We start from the raw sequence: 19,094 nt of genomic DNA on the forward strand, positions 1-19,094 counted from the left end.
AACGTACATGAGATTGTCTAACCTAACAGAACATGTATACAATGCTGTTGCTCTCTCTTCAACCTGAAGCTTTAGAAAAGCCTGAGATAATTTGCAAAGCCATGTCAACAATGGATTAATCCTTCAGGAAGAAAACTGTGTCATCTGCAAACCGATTTAGGCGAAACTCATGGTCAGAAAAAGTTACGATTTGAAAATCTAGATGATGTATTGTGAGTGATGGGAGACACCCCGCTCACTTTTTGTTTGATCTTCTGCCCTCTGGGAAGAGGTACAGGAGCCTGTGCTCCCGCACCACCAGACTCACCAACAGCTTCATACTCCAGGCTGTTACGATCCTGAACTCTCCCCCCCCTTCTGCGTAGCGTCCTGTATTTTTGCGCGATATTCTGACTGTCTGCTGTATGCACACTTGCTCCGTTTTGCTCCTCTTATTTATTGTTATTTGTTTATTTATTATTTATTCATCACTCTTATTTATTCATTGTTTGTGCCTTCTTGTTTTTACTTTTTGTGTTGTTTACTTGTATGTATATTGTGTACTATCTTGTCACCGTGGGATAGTGGGAACGTAATTTCGATCTCTTTGTGTGTCTTGATATGTGAAGAAATTGACAATAAAGCAGACTTTGACTTTTTTTTTGTACTTTAAAAATGAGGTATGCCAATAGCTGTACACACAGAACGAATCATTTGAGACTAATCAGACACCTTTGTCGTATTTCACGCATTACCTTTAATCTCGGTGTCAACCCTGGGAAAAATAAAAAAAAAAGCTTACTACTCGCAGGTCGACTCCCTCCGCCATCTTCCCATGATCCACTAAGAAGAAGAAGAAGAAGAAGAAGAAGAAGAAGAAGAAGAAGAAGAAGAAGAAGAAGAAGAAGAAGAAGAAGAAGAAGAAGATTCGTAGCTGCAGCCAAGCAAATTCGTTACTACACAACGTCTGTGCTCGGTTGTTTTTTCGTAACTAACGCTCTGCAAATAAGTTTTTCTGCCCGGACAAACAGGTCGCGCGCTGACGCATCTCGGCCGTGTTTGCTTATTTGACCTTAGTCGCTAACAAAGAGAAGCACACGCTACATTGCCAATAAGAGCTCAAGTGGCAATCTATTGGGATTTATTTTGGATTGTCGGGTCAACATGTGTGCAATACCGACGCCAAAGTACGAGGTGAAACTTCGTGGAATAAAAGAAGAGAACGAGCAACATTTTCAACTGCTGAGCGAGGTTTGCAAGCACCCTCGTGTTGTGCTACACAGAACAGGTTTGTACACTTTGTTGTAAAATTTCAACGTATAGAAGGCCAGGGCCTTGCATTAACCATTACTTACCTTCGTTTTTTCTTCTAAGGACAAAGATATTCACACAAATCAGACTCACACCAATTCAATTTTAACCAATTGTATTAAATATACGTTCAAGAAAAAGCAATACGGCGCCGTGCGTTCTCCCCAAGACATGGAAGAACACACACACACGCGCGCGCACACACACACACTCGCGTACACGCACGCGCGCGCGCACACACACACAAAACTCAAACATTTTTACACACGTCACTTGGTTTCAAGTTCAAAGTCAGCTTTATTGTCAATCCCTTCATATGTCAGACACACAAAGAAACTGAAATTCCGTTTCCTCCATCCCACGGTGACGAGACACAGTACACGATAAACATACAAGTAGACGACACAAAATAAAAACAAGAAGGCACAAACAATAACTACCGTTTTTTTCCGTGTATAATGCGCGAAATTGAACTAATTTATTGTCCTAAAATCTGGGGTGCGCATTATACATGGGTACAATTTTTTTTTTGAAGAAAATCATGGTACAACAAAACCAACAACAGGACTGACCGACAAAGACGTGGAACAAAAAGACAGGGTGACATTACCAAAGACAGGAACAGAAACCAAACAGACATCATGACAGTAACACATGCAATGATCCGACGGTGAGCGAGGGGCAGACAGGACTTAAATACAAAACACGTTACATTGATTGAGGTGACACAGGAAGGGAGGGGCGACGCGAACAGAAACTACGGCAACCTAGAGACGTAGCAAAACTGGGGACGAGACATGACAAATCTCCCTCGAAATAAAACTTGAAATCCCCTTTCTTCTTGTTTGTTGTCAATCGCGCATCGCATTCATGTTTGACAACACATCGTTTGGACTTCCTCTGTCAGAGGCCACAGGTGGTACGTGTTGGCGACAAAATCTCCGCCAGCATCACGCTGAGCACGGGGGCCCCCCAAGGCTGCGTGCTCAGTCCGCTGCTCTTCACCCTCCTGACGCATGACTGCACTGCAACCTACAGCGACAACCGCATAGTGAAGTTTGCTGACAACAACTCCGGTGGGTCTCATCACCAAGGGAGACGAGACGCAATACAGGTTGGAGGTTGACCTTCTGACCACGTGGTGCAGGGACAACAACCTCCTGCTGAACGTCGACAAGACCAAGGAGATTGTTGTTGACTTCCGGAAGGGTCACACCCAAGACCTGCCGCTGACCATCGACGGTGCTGTGGTGGAGAGAGTGAGCAGCGCCAGGTTCCTGGGGTTGCACATCAGTGAGGATCTCTCCTGGTCCGCCAACACCGCATCACTGGCGAAGAAGGCCCAGCGCCGCCTGTACTTCCTGCGGAAACTCAGGCGAGCGAGCGCTCCTCCGGCAGTCATGACTACATTTTACCGTGGCACCATTGAGAGCGTCCTCTCCAGCTGTATTGCTGTTTGGGGTGGCAGCTGCACTGACTACAACTTGAAGGCCCTGCAGCGCATAGTGAACACGGCTGGTAAGATTATTGGTGCTTCACTCCCCTCCTTGAAAGACATTTACACCTCCCATCTCACCCGTAAGGCGACCGCGATTGGGAGTGATGTGAGTCACCCCCCTCACTCTTTGTTTGATCTTCTGCCCTCTGGGAAGAGGTACAGGAGCCTGCGCTCCCGCACCACCAGACTCTCCAACAGCTTCATACTCCAGGCTGTTAGTATCCAGAACTCGCCCCCCCTTCCTGCGTAGCGTCCTGTACTTTGCGCTATGCTTACTGTCTGCTGTACGCACACTGGCTCAGTTTTGCTCCTCTTATTTATTGTGTTATTTGTTTATTATTTATTCATCACTGTTATTATTTATTGTTTGTGCCTTCTTGTTTTTATTTTGTGTCGTTTACTTGTATGTCTATCGTGTACTATGTCTCGTAGGAAACGTAATTTCGATTTCTTTGTGTGTCTTGACATGTGAAGAGATTGACAATTCGTTTCGTTTTTCGTTTCGTTTATTTATTTCAAACATGTGAAAAAAAGAATAAGCTTATTGTACACAATAAAAGACATGACAAATTACATGCATATACACATAGACGTACCTACATTCATGCATATAACATATAGCCGCAAAAGAACCATAAATCACATTCACATGTCTGAAAAGGAGTAGGAAGAAGTATAATTTATTTAATCCCACCCCCTATTTAATAATCCCTAAATACCCAGCCATAAATCATTTTGCCTCAGTTATCCCAACAAAGTACTAAATTACTAAATTATCTCCCACCTGCTGCTTGCTAGACACTAAACATGTACCAACACACTATTAATACGTACGTATATTTCACACACAGACACTTAACATACATACATACTTCAAATACAACACAAAATACCTGAATGGTAGAAATAAACAAAATAAAAACAGCCTGAACAAGACAAACAGACAAACAAAACCAACAAAGAAACGTAAATCAATAATTACTAAGCACCCCTTGGTACTCATACACCCTCATTCCTGTACCTTGTAAAATTAATTTCTCCTTTATATCTTTTTTTAAACTGATAGATGTTTGAACATTCCCTGAGCGTTTCCTCCAAAGTATTCCATAATTTAACTCCACATATTGAAATACAGAATGTTTTTTTTGTTGTACGTGCCTTCCTAATCCTGTAATTAAATGTCCCCCTTAATTTATAACCCCCTTACCTCCCAATGAAAAGATTCTGAATATTAGTTGGCAACAGATTATTTTTTGCTTTGAAAAGTATTTGTGCTGTCCGGAATTCCACTATATCTTTGAGTTTGATGAGTTTTGACTCTTAAGAATAATGAATTTGTATGATCCCTGTATCCTGCCCCATGAATGATCCGTATTGCTTTTTTTTGTAAAATAATAAGTGGATATATTGTGCTTATATAATTATTACCCCAGATTTCTACACAATACATAAAATATGGAAGGACTAATGTATTATAAAGAATGCGAAGTGTTGTATGATCCAGAACCTGTTTTGCTCTATTTAATACTGCGATGCACCTTGAGATTTTAGTTTGTACATGTTTAACTTGTGATTTCCAACTGATCTTATCATCTATTATGTCCCCTAAAAATTTAATCTCATTCACTCTTTCAATATTAACCCCATCCAGCTTTATCTCTATTTTCAAATTAGTTCTCCGATTACCAAAAAGTATTACTCTTGTTTTGCTTAGGTTTAAGGATAATTTATTTCTGTCCAACCATACCTTTAATTTGCTTAATTCATTATTTATTTGTGTTGTTAAGGTGTGTAAATCACTACCAGAACAAAAAATATTTGTATCATCTGCAAACAAAACCATCTTCAAATTATGTGATACCTTGCATATATCATTTATATATAATATAAAAAGTTTAGGGCCCAACACTGACCCCTGAGGGACGCCACAACTAATGTCCAAACACGTTGAACAAGTGTCACCAAACTTCACAAACTGTTTCCTTTTTGTTAAATAGCTCTTGATCCAAGCTAATGGTTTCCCCCTGATACCATACCGATGTAATTTATTGAATAACATTTCATGATTTATTGTGTCAAATGCCTTTCTTAGATCAATGAATATCCCAACTGTATATTGTTTTAGGTCTATTGCGTTAGTAATTTCCTCCACTGTGTCAATTAGTGCCAGTGATGTTGCTCTGTTGGATCTAAATCCATATTGACTTTCAGTGAGTACTTTATGTTTATCTATAAATTTGTCCAGTCGGTTATTGAAAAGTTTTTCCAGTATTTTAGAAAATTGTGATAATAATGATACAGGTCTGTAGTTTGTGAAGTGGTGTTTGTTCCCGGTTTTGTACAAAGGTATGATTTTTGCTATTTTCATTTTATCTGGAAATATACCGGTCTGAAATGATAGGTTACAGATGTATGTTAATGGTTTAGAGATCCCCTCAATCACTCGTTTTACGATACTCATGTCAATGTCATCACAGTCTTTGGATGTCTTGTTTGTGCATTGGGAAACTATCTTTATAATTTCTTTCTCATCCGCTGCTTTGAGGAACATTGAGCTCAGATTCCTATCTATTAAACCAGGGGTCACCAAACTACGGCCCGCGGGCCGGATACGGCCCGCGGGACCGTTTAATCCGGCCCGCCAACCCTGAATAAATTGTATTATTAAACTTTTTTTTTTTTTTTTTTTTTGCTCATTTTGCCTGCAATGACTGCGTTTCCCCAGTAGATGGGGAAGCGCTCGCCTGCGCATTTACCACCGGAAGCCGTGTCAGAAAGCTCGGTGCACACTCACAAGTGCGTGTACGGACATGGCGCACTCGCGCTCTATTTGTATCAGTCCCGAATTTAGAGCGTGGGCTGTGACGACAGCATTCTTGTAATTTGCGCGCTGAGCTTTCAGATGCAGTTTTGCGCTAAAGCCACGCACAAACCTTCCCCTGGAATCCTTCCGTTAAAATGTCGCCCAAGTAAAGCAGGGTGAACACAGTGCCGAGCGTTTAAAACAGCCAATTTGGCTCGACGTACGCGACGTGACGTTCAGCCACATGAACGTCAACATCTACCCGTCACAGATCGAGGTAAACGGACCAACACCTCGGATCTCGCCTAAGAATTGCCACAACAAATTTTACTCCAGACTATGATGCACTATCAAACTTTAACAAAAAAGACAGCGGTGTCTACAAGCCTACTGGAACCTACAAAAGGATTATAAGGAAGGAACACAAGAACTTTAAGAGACTGCTCATATGTGTCAGAGAGGTTCTGCTCTGACAACTGAGCTGAACTTTTATCTGTTAAGATTGTGCATGGCACAACAGAAAGTTAATGTTCCATGGTTTTTTTTCTATGAAGAACCCAGAGAGAGTTATTTAGTTATTGCATGTTCTCCCCGGGCCCGCGTGGGTTTTCTCCGGGCACTCCGGTTTCCTCCCACATCCCAAAAACATGCTTGGTAGGCAGATTGTACACTCCAAATTGTCCCTAAGTGTGAGTGCGAGAGCGAGTGCAAATGGTTGTTTGTCTCTGTGTGCCCTGCGATTGGCTGGCAACCAGTTCAGGGTGTCCCCCGCCTGCTGCCCGATGACGGCTGGGATAGGCTCCAGCACGCCCGCGACCCCGGTGGGGACTAAGCGGTACAGAAAATGGATGGATGGATGGTTATGTGTGGCTTTCTGAAAAACAATAAAAATTTTAAGCTCCCCTACGATCGTCACACTTTTTCTGTTACAAACTACCACCGGCCCGCCATCAGAGAAGGGAAAGGTTATGTGGCCCTCACAGGAAAAAGTTTGGGGACCCCTGTATTAAACTATTACATTGCTCCTCAGTTGTTACTGAATCTGGGATTTGTTTGGCCAGATCAGGTCCCGTATTTACAAAGAATGCATTGAAGTTTTCAGCCACTTCTTGCATATCATACTTATCAGTATTCCTGATAATAAAATATTTAGGATAATTAATTTTTTTAGAGCCATTTTTTATTACAGTATTCATTATATTCCATATTTCTTTGGTGTTGTTTTCGTTATCATTTATTATCTTACTATAGTATTCTTTTCTAGCAGCTCTTTTAATATTAGTTAGTTTATTCTTATATTGTTTATATTTTCTGCCTCTTTAGTTCTTTGTCTTATAAATTCTCTGTAAAGTGTATTTTTCTTTTTACAGGCATTTTGTAAGCCCTTTGTAATCCAGGGATGATCTACATACTTTAGTTTCCTATTATATACTTTTACAGGGCAGTATTTGTCATATAACCTTTGGAAAATTTTTAAGAATTCCTCATATGCACAGTTAATATTATTTTCATTGTATATAATATCCCAGTTTTGTGACATTAAACCATTTTTAAATGCGTTTATTGTTTCTTCTGTTTTAATTCTTCTGTATTCCTGTTTTTTGGCCAGTTGGATAGTTTTATAGTTGTCATCAAAAACCATAAAAACTGGCAAATGGTCACTGATGTCGCTGACTAATAACCCACTTATGGTGTTGTTTAAAATGTCATTTGTGAATATATTATCAATAAGAGTGGCACAGTGAGAAGTTATTCTGGTTGGTCTAGTGATTTTTGGATACAAGTTCATGCTATATATTGTGTTAACAAAGTGTTCGGTCAGTTTGTGCTTGTTTGGATTGAGTAAATCAATGTTGAAGTCTCCACAGATGAAAATTGTTTTGCAACTGACCATTGAAAATACCTCCTCCATCCATTCTGTGAACAGTTCAATGCTGGAACCTGGTGTCCGATATTTACAGCTAATGATTACATTTTTCTTTTTTTCCTTAAGTATTTCAATTGTTATGCATTCCAATATGTTGTTAACTACCATTGACATATCCTGTATCACCCTGACGTTTAATGTCTTTTCCACATATATCGCAACTCCTCCTCCACCTTTTGTTTTGTCGATCTATGTGTATAAAGTCATATCCCTCCAGCTCAAAGTCCGCCCCTTTTACTGCGTTGATCCATGTTTCCGTTATTGCGAGTAAACTGATGAAGATAATCCTTAATGTTTGTAAAGTTGGCACACAGACTCCTACTGTTAATATGTATAATAGACAGTCTGCTATCTGTATTGATTCTATTAAATTCCTCATTAGTATAATAACTGCAGTTATTGTTGATTGAGTTAAAGAAGTTGTTATCCGGGTCTATATCATGTTCCATATCCTGTGAACTGTGGTCAGTGTATTGAAATGATTGGAGTTCCAGTTTGTCGTGTTCACTAATCCTCTGAGTTATGTTACTGTTGTCTTCAGGTGTAGATGCTTGATTTCTTTCGATGTGTGTCATGGTTGTGAGTAGAGTTTACCTTACAGTCCTGCATGATGATCATTGGTATCTATCCAGCTCCTCGATACTCCTTACCATCAGCACTTTTGCTTCCTCTGGTGTTCCATTGAGCTTGATAAATATTTTACAGTTTGTAGTCCAGGTATGTTGAATTTTTTTCTGCTTCCTCAGGTAGCGTGCTTTTTTGGCAATATCAGCGTTGTGCTTGGTCAGGTGCTCATTGATGTAGACGTCGGTTCCTCTCAGCTTTCTTCCTTGTTTTAATAGTGCAATCTTGTGGTTTTTGTTGACAAACCGCATGATGACAGCGGGTTTGTCTCCGAGGCTCCTCTTGGGCAGAGGGTGGCAAGCTTCGATGTTGTCGCAGTCCAGCTGTATCCCCTTGGACTGCAGGAAAGTAGCCACCTGTTGCTCCGTGGAGCTAACATCCAGTTCATCGGGCTCACCTCCCTCGCCAGCGGCCACTGCCCGGGCGTATGATCGGGCTTTGATATTAACTCCGGAGATGATCACGTCGTTGATTCTGGTGTATTGCTCCAGGTCAGCAACCCTGCTTTCCAGGAAGGTGATTTTCTTTTCGTTCTCCGCATTCCGGATGCGGAGAGCTTTGACCTCCTCGACCAGCTTGAGGATAGCTTTCTGCTCCATCCTGACAACCGAGACTTCTTCAGTGAGGAACTCCAACGCCTTTTTAATATCTTCGGTCTCCTCCACCGAAAAGAGGGGAGCCGTTGATGCCTTCTTCGGACCCATGTTTGGGACGCGCTTGTTGGTTTTTAGCAATGAAGCAGTGTGTTGTAGCTTCGCGGCTAGTTGTGCACTCCCCTCTGAAACAAGCGTTGCTTTTTCCTCCAAGCGTTGCTTTTTCCGTTCTTCTCAGTCAAGTTCACTCCAACGCAGCTATAAAACTTGAATGAAGTCACATTGTGTCGTTCCACGAATGCGGGGTTTGTTGTTAAAATAATGAATTGACTGGAGCAGTTGGCCACCTGAATGTTTGGACCTTTACAGTCGACCCCACCGCATCGGGGCACAATAAAGCAGACTTTGACTTTGAAAAATCCTAGCTAATGTTTTGTTGCTATGTTATCATTTGCCATGCCAACAGTCTCTGTCCACATTTCAATTCTCCATGCTTCAGAATAACACATTATTTATTTTCAAAAAATTTACCCATTGAACATGTTTTTCTTGCTGGTGTCTAATGTTTACACGTGACAAGTGTATATGCATACTTCCGAATACTTCATAGTTATTTAGTTAAATTGATAATTGTTTGACATATACCGTAATTTTCGGACTAGAAGTCGCGTTTTTTTTCATAGTATGGGTGGGGGGGGCGGGGCGACTTATAATAAGGAGCGACTTATGTGTTTTTTTTTCCAAACATTTTCCCCCAAAACAAGTGAAATCGCTATGTAGCAAGGGATTACTGTAATTTGAATTTCAAGTGTCGTCAGCAGCGCGGCGTGGCGGCTGTTTACAAAAAGGACAAGGATTGATCACGAGATGACAAAGAGCCCCACGTACTACCGGCATCATTAGCGGCTTTGTTTCTAAGTGACACGGAGGACTAATTTAAAGATTTGGAGTGACACAGAAGGTTTGAAAAACTATTATGGCTTTTACGCACGCCCGGTCCTACTCTACGGAGCTCTCTTTCACCTCCGTGGATAGATGTCGGAGGCCGGCGCTCGGCCGGGTGGCTGTCCGGGGATGGTGGGTGGGGCTCTGTCATGGCTTTTAGGCACGCCCGGTCCTATTCTATGGATCTCTCTTCCACCTCCGTGGCTGGAAGTCCACGCCGCCACACGCCTGGAAGTTTGTTTTGTTAAATAAAGAGCCGTTTACCAAACCTACGTCTTTCCTTGTACTTTGTTGACGCCACAATATAGTTATATACTAGATCTGTGGAATAACGACGAGGCTGACGTGAGGGCGCACGCGCGGCGTTGTTGACAAAGGACGAGGAATTTGATCGATGGATTTAAATTTAGAGTGCACAGATGGTTTGATAATACTATTGCTTATATAATAGTTATTTGATATCTAATTTATATATCGTTATATGGGCCTGTGGAATATTTTGAACTGCAAGCGCCGTCAGCTGCGCGCACCCATTGTTGACAAAGGACGATCGATGGATTTAATGATTTGGAGTGACACAGATGGTTTGATAACATTATTGCTTATATAGGGTGTTTCATAAAGTGCGCAGTTTTTTAATTGCGCGGGATTTCTTTGTTTGAAGATTGTCAGCACTGTTCCTATCATTTTCGTTATCTATTATCACTCCGATTAGAAGACCATTTGTCGTTTTCCTATTTTGGAGCCATGGAGCGGTTCAGTATCGAGCAACGCATTCTTATTGTGAAAACTTATTACAAAAACGGGGAGTGCTCTTTGGACATGACAATGCCCCGACCGCAACAACAGTTTCGCATTTGGGGTGACGAAAACCCTGGAGTGATCCAAGAGCACGAAATGCATCCCCTACGAGCCGCAGTTTGGTGTGGTTTTTGGGCAGGAGGCGTGATTGGCCCCTTTTTTTGAAGATGATGATGGAAATTCAGTTACTGTAAATGGCAACCTTTATCGGGACATGATAACTAACTTTTTGTGGCCTGCTCTGGAAGAAATGGAGGATGACTGAATTGATGAAATGTGGTTTCAGCAGGACGGGGCTACCTGCCACACATCCCGGGAGACTATCACCTTGCTTCGTGAAAAATTCCCTGAGCGTCTGATCTCACTTCGCGGCGGCGACCAAGAATGGCCTCCGAGGTCATGTGACCTCACACCTTGTGACTTCTTTGTATGGGGATATGTGAAGTCACAAGTTTACGTGAACAAACCTCAAACGATTACCGAACTGAAGATGGAAATTCAACGGGTAATCGGCGAAGTCGACAGGGACGTCTGCAAAAGAGTTATCGTTAATTTCAACGATCGGATGACTGCCTGCAGAGAAAGTGGAGGTGGACATATGCTCAATATCATTTTCATTATTAAATTGAAGTATGTTAAATGAAATTAAATAAAAATTTTGAATTTTGCATAGATTTTGGCTGATTTATTGCATTTTTAAAAACGGCATACTTTATGAAACACCCTATATAATAGTTATTTGATATATAATTTATATATCGTTATATGGGCCTGTGGAATATTTTGAAGTGCAAGCGCCGTCAACGGCGCGCACGCCTTGTTGACAATGGACGATCGATGGATTTAATGAATTAGAGTGACACAGATGGTTTTATTAACGTGTTATTTATGTACCGTTTTTTTCCATGTATAGTGCGCAAAATTTAACTAATTTATTGTCCTAAAATCTGGGGTGAGCATTATACATGGGTACAATTTTATTTATTTTTTAATCCGGATATCATACGGATGCCGCCATTACAGATGCGCTTTCTTCTCTGCTGTTCACTTCAAACACGCTCCATACAAACACAATGCTCTCATATCACACGCTTGCTCGATCACCTGCTCGTTTGCTGTCACAATGTACCCTACACAAATCCGAAGTATTTCTTCGCTATTGAGTTTGCTAGCGCATGCGCAGTGATACTGACGGTTGTTCCCAAAGATGATCTTTTTTCTGAAATAATTTTACGTTTACGGACTTAAGTAGGAGTCAAAATTTGGGTGCGTATTATACATGGGTACAGGCTTTTTTCCAGTATCAACATGCCATTTTTAGGGTGTGTATTATGCACGGGGGCGCATTATGCATGGAAAAACACTGTATATTGTAGCTTTACCAAAGTACCAGGCAAGACGTGGGTTTGGAAACCGGCTCTTTATTTCACAAATCAAGAGCTCACCTGCAAGCGCCCTGGATCGCTCCACCCCAACCCCCCCGACAATCGGAAATTACTGAAGTCTAGCAACATACATGTTGCTACTCGATTATACATGGGGGTGCATTATACATGGAAGAAAACGGTAATAGTTTTTTTAATAACTCTGAATTTTACGTCAGGGCTGTTCTCAGCTCTTCGTTTGTGTTTATATCACGTTAGCATACCTATCGTTTAGCCTGTTGTTGCTCGTTCATGACTGTTGTTGGTGTTGGATTTTGTCGAATAAATTGCCCCCCAAAATGCGACTTGTAAATGTTTTTTTTCACATTTTTGGGCATTTTATGGCTGATGCGACTTGTACTCCGGAGCGATTTATAGTCCGAAAATTATGGTAATTGTGGCCATATGTCATTGATTTTTGCCTATGGGGGGTTTTAAGGCTCGCGAAAAGTCCGCAAAACACCGCAATAGTGTTTAAACACATTAAAAAAAAAACGTTGATCCATCCATTCATCTTCCATGCCGCTTGTCCCCACGGGAGTCGCGGGCATGCTGGAGCCTATCCTAACTGTAATCATCGGGCAGCAGGCACTGCGGTATAGCCAGCCGTCTTGCATTTTCTCGGCAACGGACAATCAGGACTGCAGAAAAGATCATTGGAATCAACCTCCCATCTATCCAAGACTTGTACCTGTCCAGGACTAGGAAACGTGCAAGGAACATCTCTACAGACCCTTCTCACCCAGGTTGCAGTCTGTTTGAACTACTCCCCTCCGGACGGCGTTATAGAGCTCGGTACGCCAAAACCAGCAGACACAGAGACAGCTTCTTCCCCCGGGCTGTTGCTCTGTTGAACTCACACCACTCATAGGGTCTCAGAGTCATTACTGGGCAATAACATCCTGCTCTTCACACCTTTTTGAATTTGTCTACACTGTTTTTGCCATTTTACACATGTCCTGAGTGTTGTTAGTCACCTAATGTTGAACAGAGGGTGTGTTTTACAGAAGTCAAATTCCTTGTTTGGCATGCTCAAACATGGCGAATAAAAACTCTTGAATCTTGAATCATTAACACACACTTACTAGTATACTTCACATTTTATTTCACCTGCGTGAAGCTGGCCCCCCCACCCCATGCAAAATTTAAGGAAAATAGTTTGTTTTGTTTGTGCTGGTTTGTGCCGTAAAAATTGTTTGTTTGTACTGCAACGGTTTTTTAGTTATGCAAAATTATTTTATAGGTCATCAAGAGTTCACCCAGCCCCCCATCTGCTCCAAATGAACCCAAAATGGTACCGTTCGTTTGTGCTGGTTTTTGCTGCAAAAACCTTCGTTTGTGCTGCCACGGTTTCGTAGATATTACACATTTAATTTATAGCAATGCAGGGCTCGAAACTAACGATTGCCCGATTGCCCGGGGCAAGTAGCGATGGCAGACGGGCAAGTAGAATTTTTTCCTCACTTGCCCGAACTTGCCCTGCCATAATACCATGTTTTCAAGCTGTAAAAAGACGATTTTGTGCATAATTTCTCGCAACATCTGCCGCTTCTGGTCCGACATTTTGTTTTCTAGGGAGCGGTTAGTTTCTCGTGTAAGTCTGCAATACATTGATAACGGCAAAGCGCTTCGTAATTAAATGCATGCTCCCTTACCCGTCCCTGGCTCTTCTGCGCCTGCGCACCAGCAGAGCTTGTTTCCGGTTGGCGGATACGAAGGCATATGAAGGCAAAACTTATAGTGTTGTCTTTTTTATTGCAAAAATGTGTCGGGCAAGTAAAAATCCACTCCAAAAAAAATCGGGCAAGTAAAATTTTGTTTCGGGCAAGTAAAATTTTCTCTAACTTGCCCGAGGGCAACTTGGGAAAAAAATAAGCTTCGAGCCCTGCAATGACGTCACTCAGCCCCCCATTTACTTCCAAATGGACCCAAAATGGTACCGTTCGTTTGTGCTTCGCTTGTGCTGGTTCCTACCGCAAACACTTTTGTTTGTGCTGCTACGGTTTCGAAGATATTGCACATTTAATTTATAGTTATGACGTCACTCAGCCCCCCCCATTTACTTCCAAATGGACCCAAAATGGTACCGTTCGTTTGTGCTGGTTTGTGCTGGTTTGTGCTGGTTTGTGCTGGTTTGTGCTGCAAAAACTTTCTTTTTCGTGCAGTTTGAGGGATCAAAGGTCACGGTCATTCAGTCTTGGTTTCCGGCCGTGGCGCTTACGTGCAGTGATTTCACCAGATTCTCTGAACCTTTTGATGATATTATGGACCGTAGATGTAGAAATCCCTAAATTCCTTGCAATTTTGCTTTGAGGAAATGTTCTTAAACTGTTCAACTATTTTCTCACGCAGTTGTGGACAAAGTGGTGAACCTCGCCCCATCCTTGCTTGTGAATGGCTGAGCATGGTTAGGGCGGCTCCTTTTATACCCAATCATGGTACCCACCTGTTCCCAATTAGCCTGATCACATGTGGGATGTTCCAAATAGGTGTTTGATGAGCTTTTCTCAGCTTTCTCAGTATTTTTTGCCACCTTTCCCAACTTCTATTGGACGTGTTGCAGCCATGAAATTCTAAGTTAATTATTATTTCGCAAAAAAACAATTACGTTTATAAGTTTGAACATTAAATATGTTGTCTTTGTAGTGTATTCAATTGAATATGGGTCGAGAAGGATTTTGAAATCGTATTTTGTTTTTATTTACGTTTTACACAATTTCCCAACTTCAACCAAATCCGGTTTGTATAAACGAATACCGTTTTTTCCGTTTTTTACCGGAATAAAAACACCCTTGGAAACCAAAACTTGCCCCTCGTCGTGACTCGGAGCCGCAACAAATGTTTCGGATTTGTGTAGGGTACATTGTGACAGCAAACGAGCAGGTGATCGAGCAACCGTCTGATACGAGAGCATTGTGTTCGTAAGGAGCGTGTTTGAAGTGAACAGCAGAGAAGAAAGGAACAAGGCAAAGTGTTGTGAAATAATATATTACCTGTAATACGCATTTTGTTATTTGCTGATTGAAACTGCTAATTAAACTGTGAATTGAAACTAATGGTAAGAAAACTGATTTCTCACTCTTTATGTAGCTGACGTGTCTTGCGCATCTGTTCTGCGCATCTGTAATGGCGGCCTCCGTATGATATCCGGTTTGCGACGTATTAAAAACCAAACAATATTTGACAATAACACGCCATCAACACCATCGCATCAAACGATGTCGTCAATTATGAATTTTACTGACTAAGTGTGTTGGGCAGGATGGCTGAATGCGATGCACGATTGACAACAAACAAGAAGATTTCAAGTTTTATTTCGAGGGAGATTTGTCATGTCTCGTCCCCAGTTTTGCTATGTGTCTAGGTTGCCATAGTTTCTGTTCGCGTCGCCCCTCCCTTCCTGTGTCACCTCAATCAATGTAACGTGTTTCGTATTTAAGTCCTGTCTGCCCCTCGCTCACCGTCGGATCATTGCATGTGTTACTGTCATGATGTCTGTTTGGTTTCTGTTCCTGTCTTTGGTAATGTCACCCTGTCTTTTTGTTCCACATCTTTGTCGGTCAGTCCTGTTGTTGGTTTTGTTGTACCATGATTTTCTAAAAAAAAATTTAAAAAAAAAAATGAATTTTTTTTTTTTTTTACCCATGTATAATGCGAACCCCAGATTTTAGGACAATAAATGAGTTAAATTTTGCGCAATATACACGGAAAAAAACGGTAAGTGTATGCATACAAGGGCGGCTCGGTGGCGCACTGGTTAGCGCGTCCGCCTCACAGTTAGGAGGGTGCAGTTTCGATTCCACCTTTTTCCCTCCTTGTGTGGAGTTTGCATGTTCAACACGTTGCATGATAAACGTGTTATTTATGTTATAGTTATTTGAATAACTGTTAATGTTATGTCAGGCACGTTCTCAGCTCCACGTTTGTGTTTATGTAACGTTAGCATACCATTGTTGCCTGTTCATGTCTGTTCTTGGTGTTATATCTTGTCAAATAAAGTTCACCCAAAAATGCGACTTGTACTCCGGTGCTGTTAGGGTGGTGATCACTTATTTTGCAAGAACCACACGGGAGACAAGCAAGTCCTTTTAGACACCTGCAGGCGGAAAGTCCATTCGTCGCTGTGTGTACAGCGATGATGGAATGAGGTCTGACTCTGGCGTCATGCAGGAGCATTTTTATTGAGAGAAACAGAGTGGGGGTGAGAGTGAGGGTTGAAAGATGCAACAGGATGGGGTTGAAGCCCCTGGCCTGCTGTTCAAAGCATAGCAGGGGGTCTTTTACGACGTTGTGCAGACAAAGTAACACTGGTTGCTTCCTCTGCAGCTAGTCAATCAGTTCAAAAGATATTAGCACTTTGTTCTACTACTTTTGTTAAGACAGGACAAGCTAGGTAAGTTATTACAGGTTACATTCCAACATAATCATACGATGAAGATAATCTGTAAACCCTAACCGGTGCGATTTATATACGTTGTATTCCTCTTTATTATGCATTTTATGGCTAGTGCGATTTATACTCTGGAGCGATTTATAGTCCGGAATATACGGTAATCCCTAAAACACTTCTGACTAAGCCATCACTCAGAAATGTCCACGTATTTCCACAAATACACAAGGATACCCGCCTAAAAATGCCATCCGTCAGTTTGCTAATGTCAAACAGTAAAGTCGTAAAGTGAACTTGATTTTGTGCTCCAAATAAGCTTTGTTGTAAATATAAATTATTACATGTGTTTGTGTTTGCAGACATTATTGAAGATTTTGGTCCTGCGCATCAGGAGCCAGAGCGTCGGCATGTTAAAGAGGAAGAGGTGGACGTAGAGTTCCCCCACTTTGAGCAAAAGAAGCAGAAGACTCCTTTAATCAAAAAAGAGGAGTCGGAGGAGGAGGAAATCTACAAGTTGCCATCGACTGCTTTTCTTGTGAAGTATAAAGATGGAGTTCCAAGTGGGGCAAGCAAAGGCTTGGCTTCATCATCAGATAGTGATGACACGTCTCATGACGATTATGATGATGAAGATGAGTATAGCGGTGATATTACATGTCACTCTGAAAACAAACACTGGAAATGTTCTCAGTGTTGGAAAATATTTGCTCATAAGAGTAGTTTCAAACTACACACAACGATACACACAGGAGAGAAACCTTTTCCCTGCCCAGTTTGTGGCCAAAGATTCTCTCGGAAGGGTTACTTAAAAAAACACACACGGACCCACACTGGTGAGAAACCGTTTTCCTGCTTAGTTTGTGGCCAAAGATTCTCTCAGAAGGGACACTTAAAAACCCATTTAAGAACACACACAGGTGAAAAACCTTTTTCCTGCTCAGTTTGTGGCCAAAGATTCTCACAGAAGGGAACCTTAAAAACACACACAAGAACCCACACTGGTGAGAAACCATTTTCGTGCGCAGTTTGTGGCCAAAGATTCTCTTTGAATGGTCACTTAAAAAGTCACACAGCAACCCACAGTGGTGAGAAAGCTTTTTCCTGCTCAGTTTGTGGCCAAAGATTCTCACAGAAGAGAAGCTTAAAAACACACACAAGAACCCACACTGGTGAGAAACCTTTTTCCTGCTCAGTTTGTGGTCAAAGATTCTCACACAAGGGAAGCTTAAAAACACACACAAGAACCCACACTGGTGAGAAACCTTTTTCCTGCTCAGTTTGTGTCCGAAGATTCACTTGGAAATATCAGATTAAGAATCACTTGTGCGTTGGTAAAATGAGCAGCGATCAATGAAGATTATGTATCAATGATAATTATGTTCCATGTACATTCTTGTCATAACACTAAACTTATCCTTCCATTTACCTCAGTGAAAAGTTCATGTTTTAGTTTTTAATGAATTTGAAAATGCTGTGACATGTCGTTAGTTAACATAGTCGGAACAACCCTTCATTGTAGTTAGCGTTTTATCTTGTTTTGAGATGTGAATTTTAAATGTTCTTTGTCTTTAGTAATACTGGTATTTAGTTTACTGGGCAAATTTGTTTGTTTTTCTGAAAGTGTTGCATTGTTTCATTTTTATAGTTTTAGTGTGTAATACAGTAATCCTTCATTTATCTCGGATAATTGGCTCCAAGACCACCCACGATAGGTGAAGATCTGCGAAGTAGGAACTATATATGTTTTAATTAGAAATATATTATGTAATGTATTAAAATTTCCATCATGTGGTTTTTCCTGTTGGCCCCTAGAGGGAATGAATGTATTGCAAGTGAAGAGTGGTCTGTCCTTGCCAAGCAATGCAACATAACTAACCCTGGGGACATCATGCATAGCGAAACCAAAATAAGTCACAGTTGGGCATGAATCTCCTGTTGCATTGTGGTCCAGTGTGCAATATTAAAGCTTTTTAAACCCTCCCCAATACTTTTGTGTGACAAACATTTCCCACTCCCTTAATAACCATTGCCACACTGCTCTGTGCATGTATTGTATGGAAGTAAATCTGTCCCATCAAACTTTGAATCAGAATATGTAAGTGTACTGATCTCCCTGTGCGTTATGTACTATGTACGTTATCACGGTTCATCAGCAAGCCAAACTCGGGTATAAAACACTTGAGATTCATAGCGTCTTACTCCCTTTATTTCCGCATTCTAATGTAATACACGAGTAAAAAGCCATTGCCTCCATGAGCATGAGAAGAGAGGAGAAAGTTTCACCTGGATGACGTGAGAAATGTTCAAGTCTCTCAAGCTAATTGGTTAAGTCACTTCAACGAAAATATCCACAACTTCAGTTGTATTTCAAAATAAAGATCCAGTTCGCTTCTGAACCATAACTGCTTGTGTGTGTTTCTTTACATAGAAAACATTTCTTAGCATAACATATACATTCAATAAATCAGTTTTAAAGAACACATATAATGGAAAATCAACTTTCTTTGCTTTGAAAATAATTTTCTTCTATATCTGGAGTATCCAGGATAGTAGAAAAGTGCAATACAGTAATCCCTCATTTTTCGTGGATAATTGGTTCCTAGACCACCCGCGAGGGATATGTGAAAATCCACGAAGTAGTGTCACCCATTGTGTATCGATAAGTGTATATTAAACCATATAAGTGCATATGTTATCATTAAAACATTCGATAATAGTTACAAACGTACCGTATTTTTCGGACTAAAAGTCGCTCCGGAGTACAAGTCGCATCAGCCATAAAATGCTCAATAAAGGGAA

General features: G+C 41.2%; 1 protein-coding gene across 1 annotated transcript; it reads left to right on the forward strand.

Moving 5' to 3' along the window:
* The first annotated feature begins 850 nt into the window (after positions 1-850).
* Positions 851-18,697, forward strand: LOC133161613 (gastrula zinc finger protein XlCGF17.1-like). The gene is made up of 2 exons (XM_061290221.1): positions 851-1,267; positions 16,655-18,697. Exons 1-2 carry the CDS (start codon positions 1,144-1,146, stop codon positions 17,647-17,649), a joined length of 1,119 nt encoding a protein of 372 aa, XP_061146205.1. The 5' UTR covers positions 851-1,143; the 3' UTR covers positions 17,650-18,697.
* The last annotated feature ends 397 nt before the right edge of the window (positions 18,698-19,094 follow it).

Source organism: Syngnathus typhle, linkage group LG10 (genome assembly GCF_033458585.1).
Source record: "Syngnathus typhle isolate RoL2023-S1 ecotype Sweden linkage group LG10, RoL_Styp_1.0, whole genome shotgun sequence".
NCBI lineage: Eukaryota > Metazoa > Chordata > Actinopteri > Syngnathiformes > Syngnathidae > Syngnathus > Syngnathus typhle.